Source organism: Gymnogyps californianus, chromosome 16 (assembly GCF_018139145.2).
Source record: "Gymnogyps californianus isolate 813 chromosome 16, ASM1813914v2, whole genome shotgun sequence".
NCBI lineage: Eukaryota > Metazoa > Chordata > Aves > Accipitriformes > Cathartidae > Gymnogyps > Gymnogyps californianus.
Window position 1 is genome coordinate 9624398 of NC_059486.1, and position 18195 is coordinate 9642592.

Genomic DNA, 18195 nt, shown 5'->3' on the forward strand with positions numbered 1-18195 from the left:
TCAGAGCACTTCAAAATGTTTACCAAACACATACATACAACATACATATGACATAGGGAGATACATTTGAGAGCTGAAATACAAGGCTTGGGTGAACCTGAACTGAGGTCTCTCAAGTTGTAAGTTATCATCTCAGTCATTCTGCCTTCCTACCACAGATACCAGAAGTCAAAGAAAAAAGAAAAGCAGGCTGGCCAGGGAGGAGACAGGATTGCTTTTTCACCAGAGAATGACAAAGAGTGAGATTTCTTTTTTAAAAAAAAAAAAAGAAAAAAAAAAAATTGAATCCTGAAAAACAACTGACCTGAATTCAAAAGCATCAAAAAAAAAAAAAAAAAAAAAAGAGAGAGAGAGGTAGAGCTCTGTACTCTGAGGACATGTCCGTTGTTTGGAAAGCATGAAGAAAACTGGATGAAGAAAACATAACGCTTAGCGTCTCCAAGACAGCTGCAGTTTTCCTTGACTTAAACAGACTCGTCTGCCAGAAATTAGATTTCTTGGCCTCCACTTTCTTGACTGTATTTTTCTCCTCCACAAAATATGATTTCAAAATATGCAAGCAGAGTTACAGTCTAACGAGATAACATTAAGTTGTTGAAAATGAATACGAAAAAAATGTCAAGTTTATCTCAAACTCAAAACCTTGAGAAAAAAAAAGCACCCCTATCAGAAGGAATTTCTGCATGACTTCTGGAACTGTATGAAAAATCCAAATTAACAAAACCACCTAGTATTAGTAACTAGCTAAAACTTCATTAGCACCTGGATACACACTGGCCAGAGCTCCTACAACACTTGCAGGCTGCAAGCAAAACTACGTCACGCTGCTTATCATTCTGAAGCAAAAAATCAAGGATTAGACACACCTCCCGCTGCACATCAGTTGGCCTCCCTAGCTACAGCAGTCACCAGGATTATGCTCATTTCCAAAGCTCGTAAGCATTTTGAATTAAGCAACCTTACAGCATGAGATGAATGTACATGAAGAACATCAGCAACACTTCATAGATGGAATTACTGAGCATCATCTATGAGTTGTTTTTGACAAACCAGAGCTTTCAGTGCCTTGAACGTGGGAGTGTTAAGATGAGTACATAGGAAGCTAAACATCCCTCTGAAGACATGAGTTTAAAAGTGTATATAAAAAAAATATAATTAGAATATCATCAGGTGTTTACAGCTATGTATTGAAGTCACTTGCTACAAACAGGTTGTCAGCTCTAGTATAAAAGTAACACACCTGAAAAACAAGAGCAGTAGTCAGAGACCGCAATTCCCCTCAGTCCCATCGAACGGCAGCAAGATGGTCTGTCAATGCAGTCACTGATCACAGCCAGCACCAGCAGCTTTGGAGAAATCGGCTGGAATCCCAGCAACGAACAAGTCCAGAAAACCTTGCTCTGAGGAAAAATCCCTCCCAAATATCAGGTGGCAGTACGCAAGCGTGAGAAACAAAGGAAAGTCCATCCATGGGTAGTGGCAAAGGTCGCTGAAGGCTGCACCTTTCTCAAGCAGTCCAGCTCTCATCACATGGAGATACTTCCAAGGCAGAACTGCCGAGCACAACATGTGAACTGTGTGCATGTCCCTAAGATCAGTCAGTTGTGCAGATGTGTTTATAATAGATCACATCAATCTAAAGTGAAGTGCTCTGCAAAAATATCATTTTTCTTCCCAAACAAACCTCGTACTTGCTCAAACTCCAGGGCACATCAATAGCATTTTTCTTTACTTCTTTATCAAAAAGCTACAAAGGAAAAAAAAAAAAAAAGAAGATATTGGCAAAACTCAGTACAAGCTCTTCACCCTGGCTGATAGCACTGCTCACTCTAACCTCTTAAAAGATCCAGCAAATAAACCTTTTCTTTAAAAGTCAGCCCTGTCACCACTGCTGCCTCAGGCTCCATTATTTAACGGACATTCTCCTGTTTTTTCCCTGGCTCTGGGTAACCAAAAGTCAGTCTAGCTCCCTCCCCAGCAGCAAGGCTGATGAACGGGACACTGCTGTTGCATCCAGGAACCAGTCTCCTTTCCTCTGGTTCCAATCATTCACAAAGGCACAGCAACGCTACCTCATAAGCTGAGAGCTCCAGGAGCCCTGATATGTCATCCTCTATTTCAGACAGCGACTGGTTCAGGATAGCAGCTGCCTTGGCCACATCTGGGTGATAATGGTTTTGTAGAGACTGCAAAAGCAAGACAAATAGGAGATGGTCTAATAAGTACAGGGTAACACACATCCATCTGGATTCCTACACAGGTATCTGCCCTTTTGTTGGTCAGATCTTCAGTGAACATCACATTCTGGCAGAGGCAAGTTTGCTGTACTGTGCTACTGCAGAGCTTCAAGAAATCCTGATTTCAGCCATCTTTCAAACATGTCAAAGGCCCTTCTCACTTGGTTCACATCCAACTCAAGACAGACGGACTCCTCTACAGGCCATACCTACAATGCATAACCCAATTCTGCTACCTCCCATAGCCCTGACACCGCATCCAAGCTCCTGCTCTCTGGGCTTCCTGCTCCCGAGCAACATTCTTTTTGCTGCTTCAGCCCCTTACACAAAACCCTTGTAGCATTTAAATGGAAAGTGATAATCCTGGCATTAAGGTTTTAGAACCATCAGGAGTAGTTCAACCACTTTCAACCTTCATACACCATCCTACAAATGATCCAGGTGAAACGTGAATGTTACAATCTTCACTAGCACTTTTAAACCCATTTCTACAGGACGACCTAGCTGTACCCAATTAATTTCCATCAGTGCTCAGCAAGTTCCTCTCTCCCCTCCAAAGCAAATAAAAAGCCTCATACATTTGCAGCTATTTAGTCTGTTTCAGCTGTTAACAGCACACTTTTCAGCTGCACGGTCAGATGTGGCTCACAAGTCACCTACTAATTAGCATGTACGATTTCTCCAGTGTATGGAATCCTTTGCCTCTTATGCTAGGATAGAAAAGGATGAAGAGTAAAAGATCAGCCAGAAACTCATCTCATTTGCAAGACATATGTCAGCAGGTTCTTGTAAGTGGGACTGCCCACTGCCAACATGTGTCAAGGAGGTGGCAATGGTGGAAGAAACCCATATCAGACCAGATGTTCCTTTTTAGCTGACATACCTGAATCTCCCAGAGAGAGCTCTCCAAAGCCCTGCTTTCAGATGGCTCCTCCTCCTCCATAATATATGGATCTTCTGACATATCTAAGGAAATAGAGATACAGAGCTAATATCTCCTGTGTGACGTACATAACCCCAAAGGGAAGACAGAGACCCCAGAGCAGTGCTGCAGCCAGAGTTGCTCCTTCCCAAGACATTTAGGGTCCAGGAACAAGCTGACGCATCCCAGCACGACCCAAGAGTCACTGCTGGCAGCACTACAGAATCATGTTACTTTTCAAAGAGCACAGGAAGTAGGGCACAAAGAACTGGAATAGTCTGATGCAAAGGGCATCTCAGGCAACTTGGAACGGTCACTACTGATGTTCAACGCTGGTCAGTTAAATCACAGAGAGATGAAGTAAAAACTCAGGAGACTGCTGAGGCTCTAGTGGGGCCACCTACACAAAAACACTACGGACAGAAACTGAGGAGGTCTCTGGTTTCTGCATTTGGTTTCTTTTCTCTTTTCTTTATAGTCTTGAGGTGAACAAGCCAAGCTCAGTGTCTGGTACAGCTCCCCCAGTCCTTTAGCACTTGGAATTAGCCTGGGTCAGTGTGCCAGGCTCAAAGCAACCTTCACTCAGGGAATCACAGAGGCAGGGGAGCCAACTGTGAGGCCCAAGGTCACAGAGGAGCAATGCAGGCAGGTCTTCACAGTCAGAGAACTTGCAGGAGCAGCCTGCTGGCTTTCCACAAACTCAAGGGACAGAGGGATCCTTCTAAACCTCAGAACTGGGGCTGGGATCTCCCCTCCTCCTTCACAGGAATCCTGCTCTTTATGTTGTCTCAAGGAGTAACACAAAACTCCCCGGCCACCTTCCCTCTTACCTTCTGGCCCATTAGGTCTGTGTACTAGCACTTTGCATGCGGGGTGCCTCCGAAAAAGGTTACAGATGAAGGGAATGACCATGAGTAGAGCCTCGGGAGGAGCAGTCAGGGCCAGCCGGGAGAGGCGCTTGATAAATGCTGCCACCAGGTACGCTGGCAAGTGACTGTTGGAAAGGAAACAGAAGAAACCAGCATGTAAAAGTCCTAGCAAGTGAGCCAGGAGCCTCACCAATCCAAACAGCGTGTCAGGTTAAAGATCAGTGGGGCTCTTCAGATGTTTTTGGGCTATGGACTAAAGAGGAGCTATAAGAATCCTGGTTTCAAGCAGTAATATAGGGTCTTGTGTGCTCTCTGGAACAAATTTGGGGCCATTTTCATTCAATGCATGAATAATCTCAAATCACTCTGTGATTCAATACAGATGCATGGCACTACTCCAGGCACTCGCCAAGCACAGCCCTTGTGCATGGTCATTCACAAGGCAGTCTTTATTCAGTTCTCTTATAAACTTCTGAGTGCTTGGTCAGGCAACCTTAATTATATTCTTCTAATGTTGTTTTGTGGGTTTAATTAATACGCAGGCCATGGTGTTAAATTTACGTAATGCTTCCAGGACTAAAGCAAGCACCGCAGCTGTTAATGGGAACATGAAGCTGCTGTAATGTAAATGTGCAGGACAGTTCTTTTTTTTTTTTTTTTTTTTTATGGTAAAAATGCAAATTTCTAACAGCAATCAGCTCATCTAGGCACTTTCTTCAGGTCAGAAGAGCCGGGATGAAAGATGACAATTTTCAGCCACCCAGCCTTCAGCCCTAGGGCTCGCTACACCTGCAAGGCTCAGCAAAGCCACCCCACAGGACATCATCTGTCACATCTTGTTACTCTCTCCAAAGTACACTATGAATACAAGGGGTTTGATATTAAGTGCCTAGTGCCAAACTGTAAAGCGTTACTCTTGGTTTATTTTATAATATATTATGGCAACTATATGACCAGCTGCTTATCTAGTTTCTTCCCTGTGTACAATGAATTGACAGCATCAAGACAGACTGTCAAACACTTTATACTTCAGTGTTATATGTCTGCAAAAGGTCATCAATTTATCAACAGCTTTATGATCTATAAAAAGCCTGCAAATGTTACTTTTCCATATTCATAAAGACAGACAGAAAAACCATCACTTTCAGCCAAAGTGGAATACAGATCAAAACACACCCATAATCACTTGCAGCTCAAACTCAGATAACTAACTGCATTTTTACTTTCTGAAACTAGCTGGCTTTGTGGCAAATCTTCAAAAACAGCACATGAAAAATTACACAGCATTACAATAACACTCTTGGATTCAGTTTTCTCAGTAAAAATGATTCTAATCCAGTAGGTACACTGAATACATTATATCCAGACACACGGGGACTGTTGAAGAACAGTCTCTGGCCAACAGAAAAGCAGGAGAAAAACACGTGAATGTACATAATAAAGATGCTACTTACGATGAAGACAAAAACAGATCAGCCAAATGGAAAAAGCGGGCTCGGTACTTCACGTGATATATAGAAGGGTCTAGAAGACTGTACAGCTTTTTGTAAAAGTCAGGATATTCCCTGTTAAAAAAAGGAAAAAGACAACATCCATTAGCGATGTACAATGGGACTACACTGTGTCTAAATGTTTCTGTGCTTTCATTATAGACTACCCCAGACCACTGCTGTGCTCTGTTTAGCTTTCTTAGGCTTCTCTCCACAGCCACCACTTGAAAACAAGCTGTAAGGTAAATTTATGACTCTTGCAGTGCCCAGCCATTTTCAGGATGTGAAGCTATGTCCATTGACTGCAAATGGTACAGGATCCAGTGAAAGGCACACCAAAGACTATGGCTTCACTATGTAATCAGATCAATGGAAATCGATTTTCAAGCGCTGAGCAACCACAGTCTGGAGAAGAGGATATTTAGGCTCAGCTGAAAAAAAGGTCAGACTATCAAAAGAGCTCAGCATCCAAACAGCTGAGCCTCTTGTGCAGAGCTGGCTTTCTCATGGGGGAATTTTAAAGCCTGAAGATGTGTAGATTTCAGTTCCTTTCTATAAAGATATAAATGCAAAAACCCATGTTCCTTTAAACAAGATGCTCTTTTGACTTACAGATTATGCTGATGAATCAGAATAAATAATCCATTTAAGGCTAGAAGACTGATTGCTCCACCTGTAAGAAAGCAGGCAGGTATCAACACAATAAGAAAATAAATACCAGCTTCAACTCGTTTCTATTATAAAACCTTCCCACAAGGAACACAAAACTAAAGAGTACCTGGAATTAGAGCCAGCATGACAGCTGTAAGGTAACACAATTTCATCTAAAACCATCCAGAAGCTCATACAGTACTTAGAAAGATTAAGCTGTAGTTTAGAATAGGCTCTGAAGGACTGAGAGACACAAACACACTGCTCTAATCCCCCAAGAAAGCCACACTGCAGAAGCAAAGGTCTCCTCAGAAAGGACATTTCTCTAGGAATCTGCGCATCCTGTGTCCGGATGCAGGCCAGGTATCAGCATTGCTGGCTGAACTCTATGTTTAAAAGAAATCACTCCAGTATTCTACTCTTCCCAAAGCCTTAAATATGATCTTCCTTACATACAGGGAGCAACAACATTGACAAACACAGGTAAAAACATCTCACTTCCAGGGACAACAGAGTTCACACTAGTTCCTTAGCTTCATTCCAGCCAAAAGTACATCTATTTCATCACCCAGGCCATGGTGTTGCATCCAGCAGCCCTTCCAAGTCCATACATCCCACGCTGCAGAGCCTCACAAAGGACAAAAAGCCTGTTTTCACTCACCTATGCCATAGGCCACTGTCAAGAAGTCTATCATGAGAGTGGGCTCGTTCATGTAAGGCAGGATGGAGTCATGTAGAATGACAAGAACTTTTTTGTAAAGGCCAGTGGGTAGCTGTGAAGGACAAAACAATACAGTGAAACAATCATTGCAGGGAGAACTGAGAGAGCAACGGCAACCCATGGCTCAAAAAGGCAACGCACAAACAAAAGGGAATGCACCAGGACAATACAGAACGGCTTGCGGCAACAGTTCGCAAATGGGAGAGTTTACAAGTGACACTTGACAATTAAGTTCATTCAAAGAAGCAGGTGCTCACAACTAAAAGTGCCATCACAGCTCAGAGGGGAAAGTCACCAGCAAAAAGGCTTGGGAACCTTCAACTTGTGCACAGAGGTTGTTACACTGTAGATCATTCCTTACAGGCAGACTTGTTTAAGCCAGGAAAAAAAGGCTGAGAGTAAGGAGAAGCAGCAGACTGTACATGAGGTCACATTTCTTGGCAGAACAATCCAGCAGAAATGGTGACTGGGCTGTTCTCATCTGACACTGAAAGCATAGTGGGGTCTGACCAGGAGCTCCATGCAAGGACAGCCACAGCCTCTAATGATTAGCAATTAGAAAGCAATGCAGATCAGTGGCAGAAGTAACACTCACCTTGTGCTTCAAAAAACTGAGCCACATTTTTTCAAACGCCTGCTTGTGTGCCTTAAAACAGAATTGCAAGCAGTGAGTTAAACACACTGGTGTAGATAAAGCTCTGTTTTAAGTAGATAAAATTTCAACTCTGAAGCACCAAATGAACAGTTACCTGCAGCTTTGACACTTTCAATTCCTCCCAGTTATCTAAGAAGAAAGGGAAAACAGATGTTGAACTTGAAATGAATGTTTAAAAAAAATTAAGATGACCCTTTTTTACTTAGTTCTTTGATACCCTAAGAATTCAGGCTGCAGTCCTTGTCTTGACACAAGGCCATGACAGACCCCACTGTAGACTGAGGAATGTGGATTTTGTAATACTGTTTATAATCACTGTGACCACAGAAGCAGACGTTTTTCATTAGCAAACAATAATAGAGTCTTTACACAATAAAAATCTTAAACCTGATTTTCTTTTTCATACACAGTTCATCATCATCACTACTAACCTTGCTTCACCATAAATTTGACCATGTCACACTCTTTGTTCGGCATGTTAATGGGCGAAATGAGGGAAAATACGTTCTGTTGGTAAAACGGCAGCGGCCTCTGAGAGAAAAGCATATAATCAAACACAAGGCAAGTTCCGCAACAGATGGTAAGATGCTGGACTTCAATATTGCCCTATTTCCCAAGCACTGAATATATTTAGGTAAGAAAAAGGAAAGGAAAAAGGCTGGTGGCTGAACTACGTACTGGTATATTCTCTATTGCTGCCTCGTCCTGGAGCATTATTTGTTTGCCTCACACAAAACCTATCTCTAAACTAATTCTGGTTTAACCAAACTGGTGGATCCAATTAAAGAAAACAGACTCTTCTTCTGCACCAGAGAGAGAACAGAATTAAAAGTTCTGTGTGTTCCACCCAAGCTGCAGAGATCTGGGTAAAACAGAAGCTAGAGCCCAGACCAGGTTTTGCAAGAACAACAGTATGTGTGCCTTGAACTACTTCCAATTTCAGACTGAAGACAGTCCTAGTATAATTGGCATACATTGTGAGCAAGAAAAAAAAAAAAGAAAAAAAAAAATCAATGACTTCAAGTGAGCACACTCGTTTCTCTTGCTTCCAAAGTCTTTCCATATACCACCAGTCCCTCCCTGCTTCACGCACAAGATGCACACTTCAGAGCAGTTTATCCAGATCCACCACAACAGTAACAATTTGTTACCTCTTTTGTCTTCTGCATGACTTGTCCAATACTCTCAGTGACCGCCTTTATGACAAAGTACCGAATGTCATCATACTCCATATATTCTTGAAAGCGAGAGATCAGGAGTGAAGCATCCTCATTTAAGGGAAGTAAGCCATCAACAACTACCTAACAAAAGGTTTGTAAAGGAAAGCAACAAGTCAGTCTCTTACAGTACAGGAGCAGACAGCAAGCTGTGATGGCTGAGGGCACCCTCCTGTCTTTCTGAAAGGCAGCTAGCATGGCTGTGTGCAGCACTCCCAATCCTTGCAAGTGAGGCCAGGGACTCCAAAAAACCACCCCAGAACTGGTACCTCATAAGCACCCAGGAATCCAGCTTGAACCTGTACAAGGCAGCTGCTCCCAGACCTGCAGGTGTCACCTCACCAGGGACAGAAGCCCTAGGTCTCGGTGCTCCCTCTAGACCACCACCCTCCCTTCGCACTGAAAACCTCCTAGCTTGACATTTTAGTCCTGGAGAAGGTGAGCACATGAGGTCGTGTGTGCCATCGGTAACTGACAGGAGGAACTTTTCAGTTCTGCAGCTTACCTTAAGAAGTTCACGAGGAAAAGTTAAACTCCCCTTCCACTCTACTTTGATCAATGGATATTGTGCCTCCAACTCAACAAACTTCATGAGGGTGCAGAGTGACAATTCCTTTTAAAAAACAACAACACAAAAAACCCCACCTCAACAAGGACACCAGGGGTCAGACCCAAAGGGGCAACTTCTAAAGGAGGAAGAATGAACTAAGATGTTCTTCACTGAGAAAGCTGCATGCCCGCTACTGGCAGGCTGGTGAGCAGAGGTGAGCCAGAGCAGCAGCAATGTCTTACAGCACTGCCTGCCCTCCCACACTGAAATATTAGAATGATAATTGCTTCTGCATCGCAAGGGACCCCCGCATGAACTCGTGGCTCAGCAGATGGCTCAGGACCTACCTTGACCTGGAAGGCATTGTGTCCCATCAGCTCTGCCAAGGAATCCACGCAGTCATTGTAGCGGTGCCTCATCCATATCTTGTATTTGTCCTCAGCGCTGTAGTTATCTGAAGGGTGAAACACAGACAAGTCTGGAAAGCTCAGACCGGCCGGGACGAGCCCCAAGGCAGACACGACCCAGGCTCAGGGCCCTGCCTCTCCCGGGACACCGCCGCAGGAGCCTCCCCAGCTCTCGACTCACCGGCGAGAGAGGCCTCCTCGGCGGGCAGCCGGCCCACGAACAGCTCCCTCCGCTCCAGCAGCGCCCCGAAGAGCCGGCTGCAGGTCCTGGCGGCGCAGAGGACGTCCTCCTCCTCCTGGCCCTGGGGAAGAGCGCATCTCTGAGGAGAAGGAGGCAGGGCGGCCCGGCGCGGCCCCGCTCCCCGGCTCGCTGCGAGCCGCGGCCCTCAGCCCCCAGCGCCGCCCCGCATGCCGCCCGGCCCCGCCCCAGCCCCAGCCCCGGCCCCGGCCCCGCTCCCGCTCCGGCCCACACCGCCAGCAGCTCCAGGATCTCGAAGACGCGGTTGGCATTGCTGCGGCTCCCCAGCACGGCTTCCAGGCAGGAGGCGAGCGCGGCGGCCCGCGCCATGCTGCCGGCGGAAGCGCGCGCGGCGGGAGGAGGGGGCGGAGCCGGCGGCCGCTCCGCCCGCAGGCGGGGCCGGGGCTCGGGTCCTGGCCGGTGCCGGCCGCCCGCGGCTGCGGCCCCCCGAAACCCGCGTGTCTGAGGGAACCTGCCCGAGCCCCCCGCTCCGTGGGGCGGCCAGCCCCGCCGCGGGCCCCGGCCGGCAGCGCCACCCCCCCACCCCCCCCGCGCATTACAGAAGCCAGGACAAGGCGGTGTTATAAAAATGTACACTTTATTACACCTTCAGGTAGGATACATCACTATTCCTTATAATCCTACTGGATCAAGTACAAATGCTTATGTTCATCAGTTATTTACAGGGTGACTTCCTAACACACTCCCGGGAGAAAGACACATCAAAAGGAAAAAAAGGAGAAGGAAAAAGGTGATTTTTATCTTAATTAACTGACCTAAACAAGAAACAATTGCCTCTTTAGACACCAAATCAGACCAGCACAATGATGCAGTCAACAGCTTTCCCACTGCTGGAAGTTCCCCCCCCCCCCCCCCAACGACTTTCATGCACATAATAAGAGCTAAACATTTAAAAGTAAAACTGGGGCTAACTAAGCAATATTTTTGGATGAGCAACACTATCCTGTACACAGTGTCAGTTATCCATTACCGTTGCATTTCCTTTGCATTTTAAGCCATTCCCCTGCCAACAATACCAGCTTCGCGGCTAGTAATGAAGTTTAGGTAATGGCACAAACCAGTGGTTCAGCAGGGTCAGGGGAATACTACTGCATGCACAAACACCTTAAAAAAACCCAACAATGCCCCCGTATTTGCAGACCTGAGGGTCCAAGAAAAAGAGGACGCAGGAGAAAAGAGGTATAAAATAAAAAAAATAAATCAGGAACGCTGCCTGACCCAGTGTTCACATTCGTGATCTTAACAGAATGGGCTGTACCTATCCTACTTAAAACAGAGGAGCTGACTGGGTATTCTTTCTTGTTTAAGCCATTTGGATTGCTAGGTACCAATAGGTGTGTACATACAGAGGTAAGAACAAAAGATACACTTCCTTGCCTTTAAACAGGCTCCCCTCCTAAGAGAGTAAAAAGATCACAGAATGGAAAAATAATTTTAAAACCATCTCAGAAAAGGAATGTTACAATTTTGTCTGAATTTTACACATCGTGCAGTTTTATGGCCAAAGTAAAATAAATCCATTCAAGCCACCAAGAGCTTTTGATTCCTCACTCAGTGCTGTTTGCAGACAGAGTCTGTTTTTCATTTTATGCAAGAAAAGTAAAGAAAACCCCCACAGTTCTATGCAGCTTTTTGCTTGGGTTTTTTTTTTTTTCTTCATAGCAATAAGGCAAACTGATTTGGAGGAAGAGGCCACGCTCTATTCACATCCAAAATACCCACCTGAAGATACATTCATCATTAGCTTTAGTAAAAGAATAGTACAAAAGTTAGATCTTATTCTTTACACAGTTGAAGAATTAAGTCTTAGATTTAATTTCACTATTCTCCCCTTCCCCCACCCCCCACCCCCCCACCCCCCCGAGCTGAAAGCTGAGTAGAAAGTACTGAACATTTAAACATGTTGCAAGAGCAGAATGAAACTGAGAGATTAAATTTTATCAGTTGGAGATTTTCCTTGACGGAAGTCCCACGAGAAACAGCCATGGATCATTTGTTTAGCTGTATCCACCGAACAATTCTTTTACAAAAAAAATGGGCTACACTTTAATACACATCTACTATCAACACAGTATTTACTCAGTTCATGCCTAAAATATCCATTATCTTAAAGTGAAATATGAGAATGAGCGCACAGGTTGGGTGATTCAGTAAACTGTACACAAAACTACTAACAAACATTTTAAAAGACTTACAAAAATGGAGAATGAAACTTTTTTTCCTTTTTAATTACATATACTTACAGGTTTTCACATTTATTGGCTGAACTTTGCAGGGAGCACTTCAAATACGTTAGATCTTCCAGAGGTATTTACCTCAAGCGAGAACAACACGCAGCTTTTATACAGATGGAAAATACTTTGCTATATTAGCCACACTTGGTTCTCTGAATGGCTTCACCGTGGATATTGAGCGCACATCCGAACTATAGCAAAGAACTGCATATTCCCACAGGCAGTTTGTAGTATGCTAACATAGATTAATTTTACTGACATTTATGGCATATTACCATTTTGCTTTTGTGAAGCTGGGCAGAATTTGAACGTAAGTAATGTTTGCTTTATCTGGTTTGAATGAGCACAGAGAACACTGGCAGAATGCATCTTGCACAGATTTTGAGTGCTAAACGGTTGCTAATACACTGAAGTTATACAAGAGTTTCCATGTTTAAATGTTCACCAGCAAAAAACCTTCTGCTAAAAAAAAAAAGAGGTCGTCTGTCTTCAATTGGGTGTTTGGAGTAGCTTCTCACTTGGCTTAGCAAACAAGAAATGCTGTGTTTCCCTGTTATTGCATTTTGATCATTAGTTCAACTTGGTTTAGTAGGTGCCTTTAATCTGACAGTAGGCGTCCTCATTTGTACTTTTGCTTGCTGATTCTGGGCTTCAGATGTTGCTGGTGTCTGGGCTGGATTCTGTACACCTGGAGCCTGAATCTGGGGAGATGCTGTTGTCACGACTTGCTGTTGTATCAGTTTCTGCTGGACGACCTGAGCAGTAGCAGTTGTTGCAGGAATCACCTGAACCTGCTGTTGACCTGCTGTCGTCTGAGAAAGTGTCACAGTTTGGGGCTGAGCTTGTACCTAGACATGAGGATGACAAGGCAATTACAAAAGAGTAGTTTGGCATTAAACTGAGCATTCATTACATTTCCGTTCTACAGAAGGCATCTTACTTATATAGGCATCTCTTGACTGACAAGCATCTTGGACAAAGTAGGAAGGCTGGGAAGGATTCTGGGAACGCAGGCTCTGTGGTTTCACTGAGAAACACCATTCTGTCACATCTTCTAGAGCCTTATAAATCAGAACTAAGAGCCAAGATGCTTGTAACTCAGATCTCTGCAGTGCAAATCAAAGGACATTCCCCCAGATCCTTTACAGAAAATAGATGGAAGGTATGGAAACCCCACTGGATAAACAGGAAAATTCCTGTACTGCAGAAGCAGAAGTGAAGAAACAGGGAAAAGAACAGAGGGATAAGAGGAGGAGGATCAGAGGTTAAAACGCCGACTCTGCATCCATATTGTGACGATAAATACAGCCACTGAGGCTTCCTACCAGTCTCTGACATTACCCTTTCAGACTACAGCTGCCACTCACTATTGCCAATTTAGGGTAGAATAGTTTGAACTCCATCCAGAAATCTAATTTTCATAGTTCTACCCAGAGCAAGGGAGAAAAAAATTCAACATCTCCTTGTTCAGAGGACAAGGTAATGAAAACTGAGCAGCTTCAGCTGCTTTTGTCAGAGGCAGAAGCCAAATGAAGCTGCAAGGGCTTCTCCAGGGGAAAGTTAACTCTTGACCGATCCAAGAGGAATCCACTGGGAAGCTCTAAAAATGCAGGTAAAAAGAATGCCACATACACATCAAGACAGCAGTTTTAAAAATACTTGGCACGGCCTAGTCCTACTGCCACTGATGTCACTGGCGTGTGTGGGAGGGGAGCTGTTTATTTGTCTTTTTACCATGGACTTCAACAGTCCCAGAGTTATGCTAACAGCAATGACTTTTTAAAATCTAGCTTTTAATGTCCTTGAAAAATTATCTAGGAGCTCTTACTTGACTACAGAGGACAACTCAGCTTGTGTTGACTGATGAGGTTTCTACTCCCTGCTGTCTACCTTGCCCTTGAAGCATTCACATCTGAGGTGGTTATCAGTCAGCTTACACCACTTTATCATCGTTTTAAGATAAACAGTCACAGATTTTATTCTGCACTAAAACACTGCACTATAAACTGTGACAGATTAAGAGCCGATTGGCTCAGATTCTTGTGCACCAAAGGCAATAACTTCATCCACCGTCCAAAGTTAAATCATTCCTGCCAATCAACTGCATAAGTTATGCCTGTTGCTAATGGCCTGAATGACATTGTTCTAAACAATGTTAAATAAACTGCCTGGTAGTTAGGGGAGGGGAAACCAAACCGTCTGACCTTCTCTTGCCCTAGTCCCGTCTGTTATCATACCCCATTCAGAACAGATACCACACCATTCTGACTTTTACAAAGCACTTGGCCCAGCTTTATGAACTGGAACAAAACAAGTTGTAACCCTCGATTAGTCCTAATTCTTGTAGAACAAACTCAGATGGAGCTCGTTAGTTCAATTATTTGCTATCTTGACTATACATCACAAGAAACTAATTTTTAAAAATTCTTTCAGCTCTAGAAAATGTTTTTAAAAACCTGTTTTTCAGCTTATCTACAGTGATGAACAAACATTGCTCCATCTACCAAAGTTTTAGACTAGAGAATATACAGCAGTTGACTCGGTAGTCACGTGATTTGTTTTTATAGAAGAGCACTTGCTATATCCTTCAAAAATACTGCCTATGCCACACATAAGGTGAAAAATACACATATTCCAAATAAATGAGCTTTCAGTAGGATCATGTTTCTAGTGCTACATTCGACAAGCACAAAACCTACTTGTTGGGACACTGAAACCATCTGTTGAATGTTGGCAACAGCAGCCTGTTGCTGGACCACTTGTGGAAGTTTTGCGACCTGTAGTGACATGAAGTAAAGAAATATTTGGTCAAAATAAAAAATTGCTAATAGCAGCAAAACACCATACCTATCCAAACTGCTACCAAGTGAAAACCTTTCCAAAGGCCCGTTCATGGTAAGCTGCGGCTTGGCATTCTCAGTGATACTGAACTTCTGTAAAACTTTTTAGATCAGTGTATTGAAGAACTTAGCCAGGAGAGGAAAAGTCCTATTCTCAATTTTAACTGCAACATACTTGTTTCCTCCTAACTATATATAAAATTGAAGGAAGCACAGAAGTTCTAATGGGCTACATTATCTTAGATATACTTCTGAAAGAGTAAGGCTTCCAATTCCTAACCCCCTTCTTTTTCCTTGGTTAGACTGATCCAGTTATGAAGAAAAGACAACTGAACTGCCACCTACTCTTGGCTGCCAGAGATTAGGCTGGGAGGCAGCAGCAGCAAACAGGAAGAACTCTGGCTGAATTTTCCTTAGTAAACACAGTATGGAATCCCTTGCTTAATAAAAAGGAGTGACTCAATTTATTCATTTCAAAGAGGAAAGGTGAACTTACAGTTCAGATAGTTCCTCTGACCTGCTATTAGGCCACATATTCAGCACCAATGAATTTTATTATACAGTCCATTTAAACAATTGTGTGACTAGAATTAATATGAGTGGGTGATAAAATGCTGCATCACCTGTTATCTTTACAATTCTCCAGTCACAGTAGAGTTTAAAATGTGTAAATCTGTGTTACCTGTACCTGAATCTGGGCCTGCACTTGCTGGGTTCCACCTGGTTTCTGGGTTTGGGAAATTGGAGTTGTTAAGAACTGTGTTTTAATGGCAGGCTGTGTAGTATAAGTTACTTTTTGTTGCTGTGAAGTCTGCTGTTGGGTTTGGACCGTAACCTGTTGAGCATTTATCTGCAGAAGAGAAAAAAAAGCCATGAATGACTACAAAATATGTATTTTAAAGAACAGGTATGTAGCTAACAAGATTCATTACATTTAATTATTGAAACAAAATCCTCCCAGGATTAGTAACAGCAAAATGAGCACTAGGCGAAAGCTGTCATGCACTTATACAAATATTCTGAATCACTTAAAGTATTTACTGAAAAGGTTCTCTCTTACACACATGCACACATATGCACACTTCATACGATAATGCACTTCCAAAAAACCACATTGGTGGCTGATTGACAGCAAAGCCCATAAGAACATGACCTTTCAGGAAAAGTATATTTTGCACAAACTATATTGTAAACAGTCAAAATCTCTGGGAATTTTCCACATTTGGTTATATTAGAAGTGACTAACGAGAATCTTAATCTTCATTACTTAAAAAAGAAAACCCAGTTTGGGGCATGAGAAATCACACCAAACAGCCGCCTTATGGAAAAAATTATTAAGCACCTGACAAGGCACACGAGAAGCTGTTCTCTCTAGATATACTTAAGATTCACCCCTAGAAATACTGCCTGACTCTCTACGAGTGTCCTTGTAATTCAGAGCTGAAGCTTTACAACTGCAGAAGCATTACATAACTCAATGGGAGAGCAAACAACAAGTACCTTTTGCTGCACAGTAGCTTGACCCTGTGCAACCTGAGGCTGGATAGCTTTCTGTTGCTGTGCTGCTTGATGATGCTTGAGTTTTAGAAGCTGCTGGACATGCAGTGGCTGTGCAACTACCGTCTGGCCTCCTGAAAATTACAAAAATAATTACAACTGTGAGAGTCTTCATTTTGTTGCTTTGTCCCAGTAATCACAGCTTGCAAACACAGACTGTGCTTTTTATAGACTTATACATCTGCATAGCTTTGAGCACTAATAACCCACTGATTTTAATGGGAATAAGACATATGATTTTGACAGTGGAGAAAAAAACATTCTGTTATCTAAGGGCACGAGTAAGCTAACTTTGTGTTTTAACAATAATCTTCCTACAGGAAAAAATCTGTCCATACTACAGGCAACTGTTATGAAATAAAAGTCTTCCTATTTCCATTTTGCATTTTTAAAAAAATGATGAAATTACTATGCCTTTATTTTTTAAACTGTATCTTTTCGCCTACTCTCATGCACAATTTAAATAAAAACCAAAAAACAAAAAACCAACCACATCTGGCTAAAGAATCATGCTAACCTCCAGATCAAATGGAATAAGTGCGATTCTCTTACCTCGTTTTTGAAACAAACAGGAATGCAACCTCTATCACTTTAGTTTTTAAAAAGCGCGAGTGTCCCACAGAAGACATTACTTGAAACATCCTACCTTTAAAAAAGTGGGATTCAAAATTTTATTACGTTTTAGTAAGTCTGTTGGCATACCTGCTGCTTTCTGTGGCTGCCCAATGGCAACACTAATGCCTGCAACAGTAACGGGGAGTGTAGTGACTCCTGCAGATGACACAACAGCAGCTGGAACAGACACCACCGGAGGCTTTGCCAAAGCAACTTGTGCTGCTTGCGGGGTTTGGGCCTGGATCTGTCCTTGTGCTTGAAGCTGGAAGCAGGAACACGAGTCTAAGCAGTAAGGAATGAAGATTATTGTACTGGCACAAAAAATATTTGCTGCATACAACAGGTCATTATAAAGTGATAGTTGTAAATGTTTCTAAATATTTACATTAATTACAGCTCCTTTACAGTAATACAATTCAGAGATGGTATCAGTGGGTAAGTGCAATTTAAAGCTATTTATGTTACAGTGGTATCTTTTGTACTGCCTAAGTAATGCAAAGGGCACTTGTGTGCGTGAATGACCAGTATCCAGTTCATTTAAACCAGCAAAGAGAATAAGGTGTTTAAGACTGCGTTTGCAAAGTCAAAGACAACTTACAAGACGAGCAACTTGCAGGTTTGTCACAGTAGTGCCTGTGAGAACTGCACCAGGACGAGGTGCTGTAACAGCAGTGAGTTGTTGAGTTTGCTGTTGCTGTTGAACTTGTACTTGTGCTGTTTGCTGTTGTGCCCCTTGCTGTGTCTGCTGCGCTGCCTGCTGCTGGGGAAGCTGCAGTTTCTGCTTCTGCAACTTGATCAGCTGCTCCTGCAAAAAACAAACACTTCCATCATTTTCAATCTTTTACATGACTACAGAAAAAAAAAATGGAGATGAATCTGGAGTTTTAAGGGAGAAACATTCTATGCCAGACTTTAGTTAAGATCAAAGAGCTAAGAATGCAACTCCTTTACGCAATGGGTTGCCAGTGAAT

At 43.1% G+C, this 18195-nt stretch overlaps 2 protein-coding genes across 2 annotated transcripts in view; both read right to left on the reverse strand.

Annotated features, from left to right (window-relative positions):
- Positions 1–356: 356 nt before the first annotated feature.
- Positions 357–10287, reverse strand: NOC4L (nucleolar complex associated 4 homolog). The gene is made up of 15 exons (XM_050906610.1): positions 10192–10287; positions 9901–10021; positions 9660–9766; positions 9268–9375; positions 8697–8846; positions 7977–8076; positions 7640–7674; positions 7486–7536; positions 6831–6942; positions 6131–6191; positions 5483–5593; positions 3990–4153; positions 3121–3203; positions 2073–2186; positions 357–1747 (listed from the first exon to the last, which is right to left on the reverse strand). Exons 1-15 carry the CDS (start codon positions 10285–10287, stop codon positions 1637–1639), a joined length of 1524 nt encoding a protein of 507 aa, XP_050762567.1. The 3' UTR covers positions 357–1636.
- Positions 10288–11843: 1556 nt separating this feature from the next.
- The window catches only part of EP400 (E1A binding protein p400), a 50438-nt gene continuing 44086 nt past the window's right edge, over positions 11844–18195 (reverse strand). The window contains 7 exon segments of the mRNA XM_050906403.1: positions 11844–13053; positions 14908–14989; positions 15741–15902; positions 16553–16680; positions 17312–17491; positions 17494–17506; positions 17823–18029. Coding sequence (XP_050762360.1) covers positions 12788–13053; positions 14908–14989; positions 15741–15902; positions 16553–16680; positions 17312–17491; positions 17494–17506; positions 17823–18029 — 1038 coding nt within the window. The 3' untranslated portion in view covers positions 11844–12787.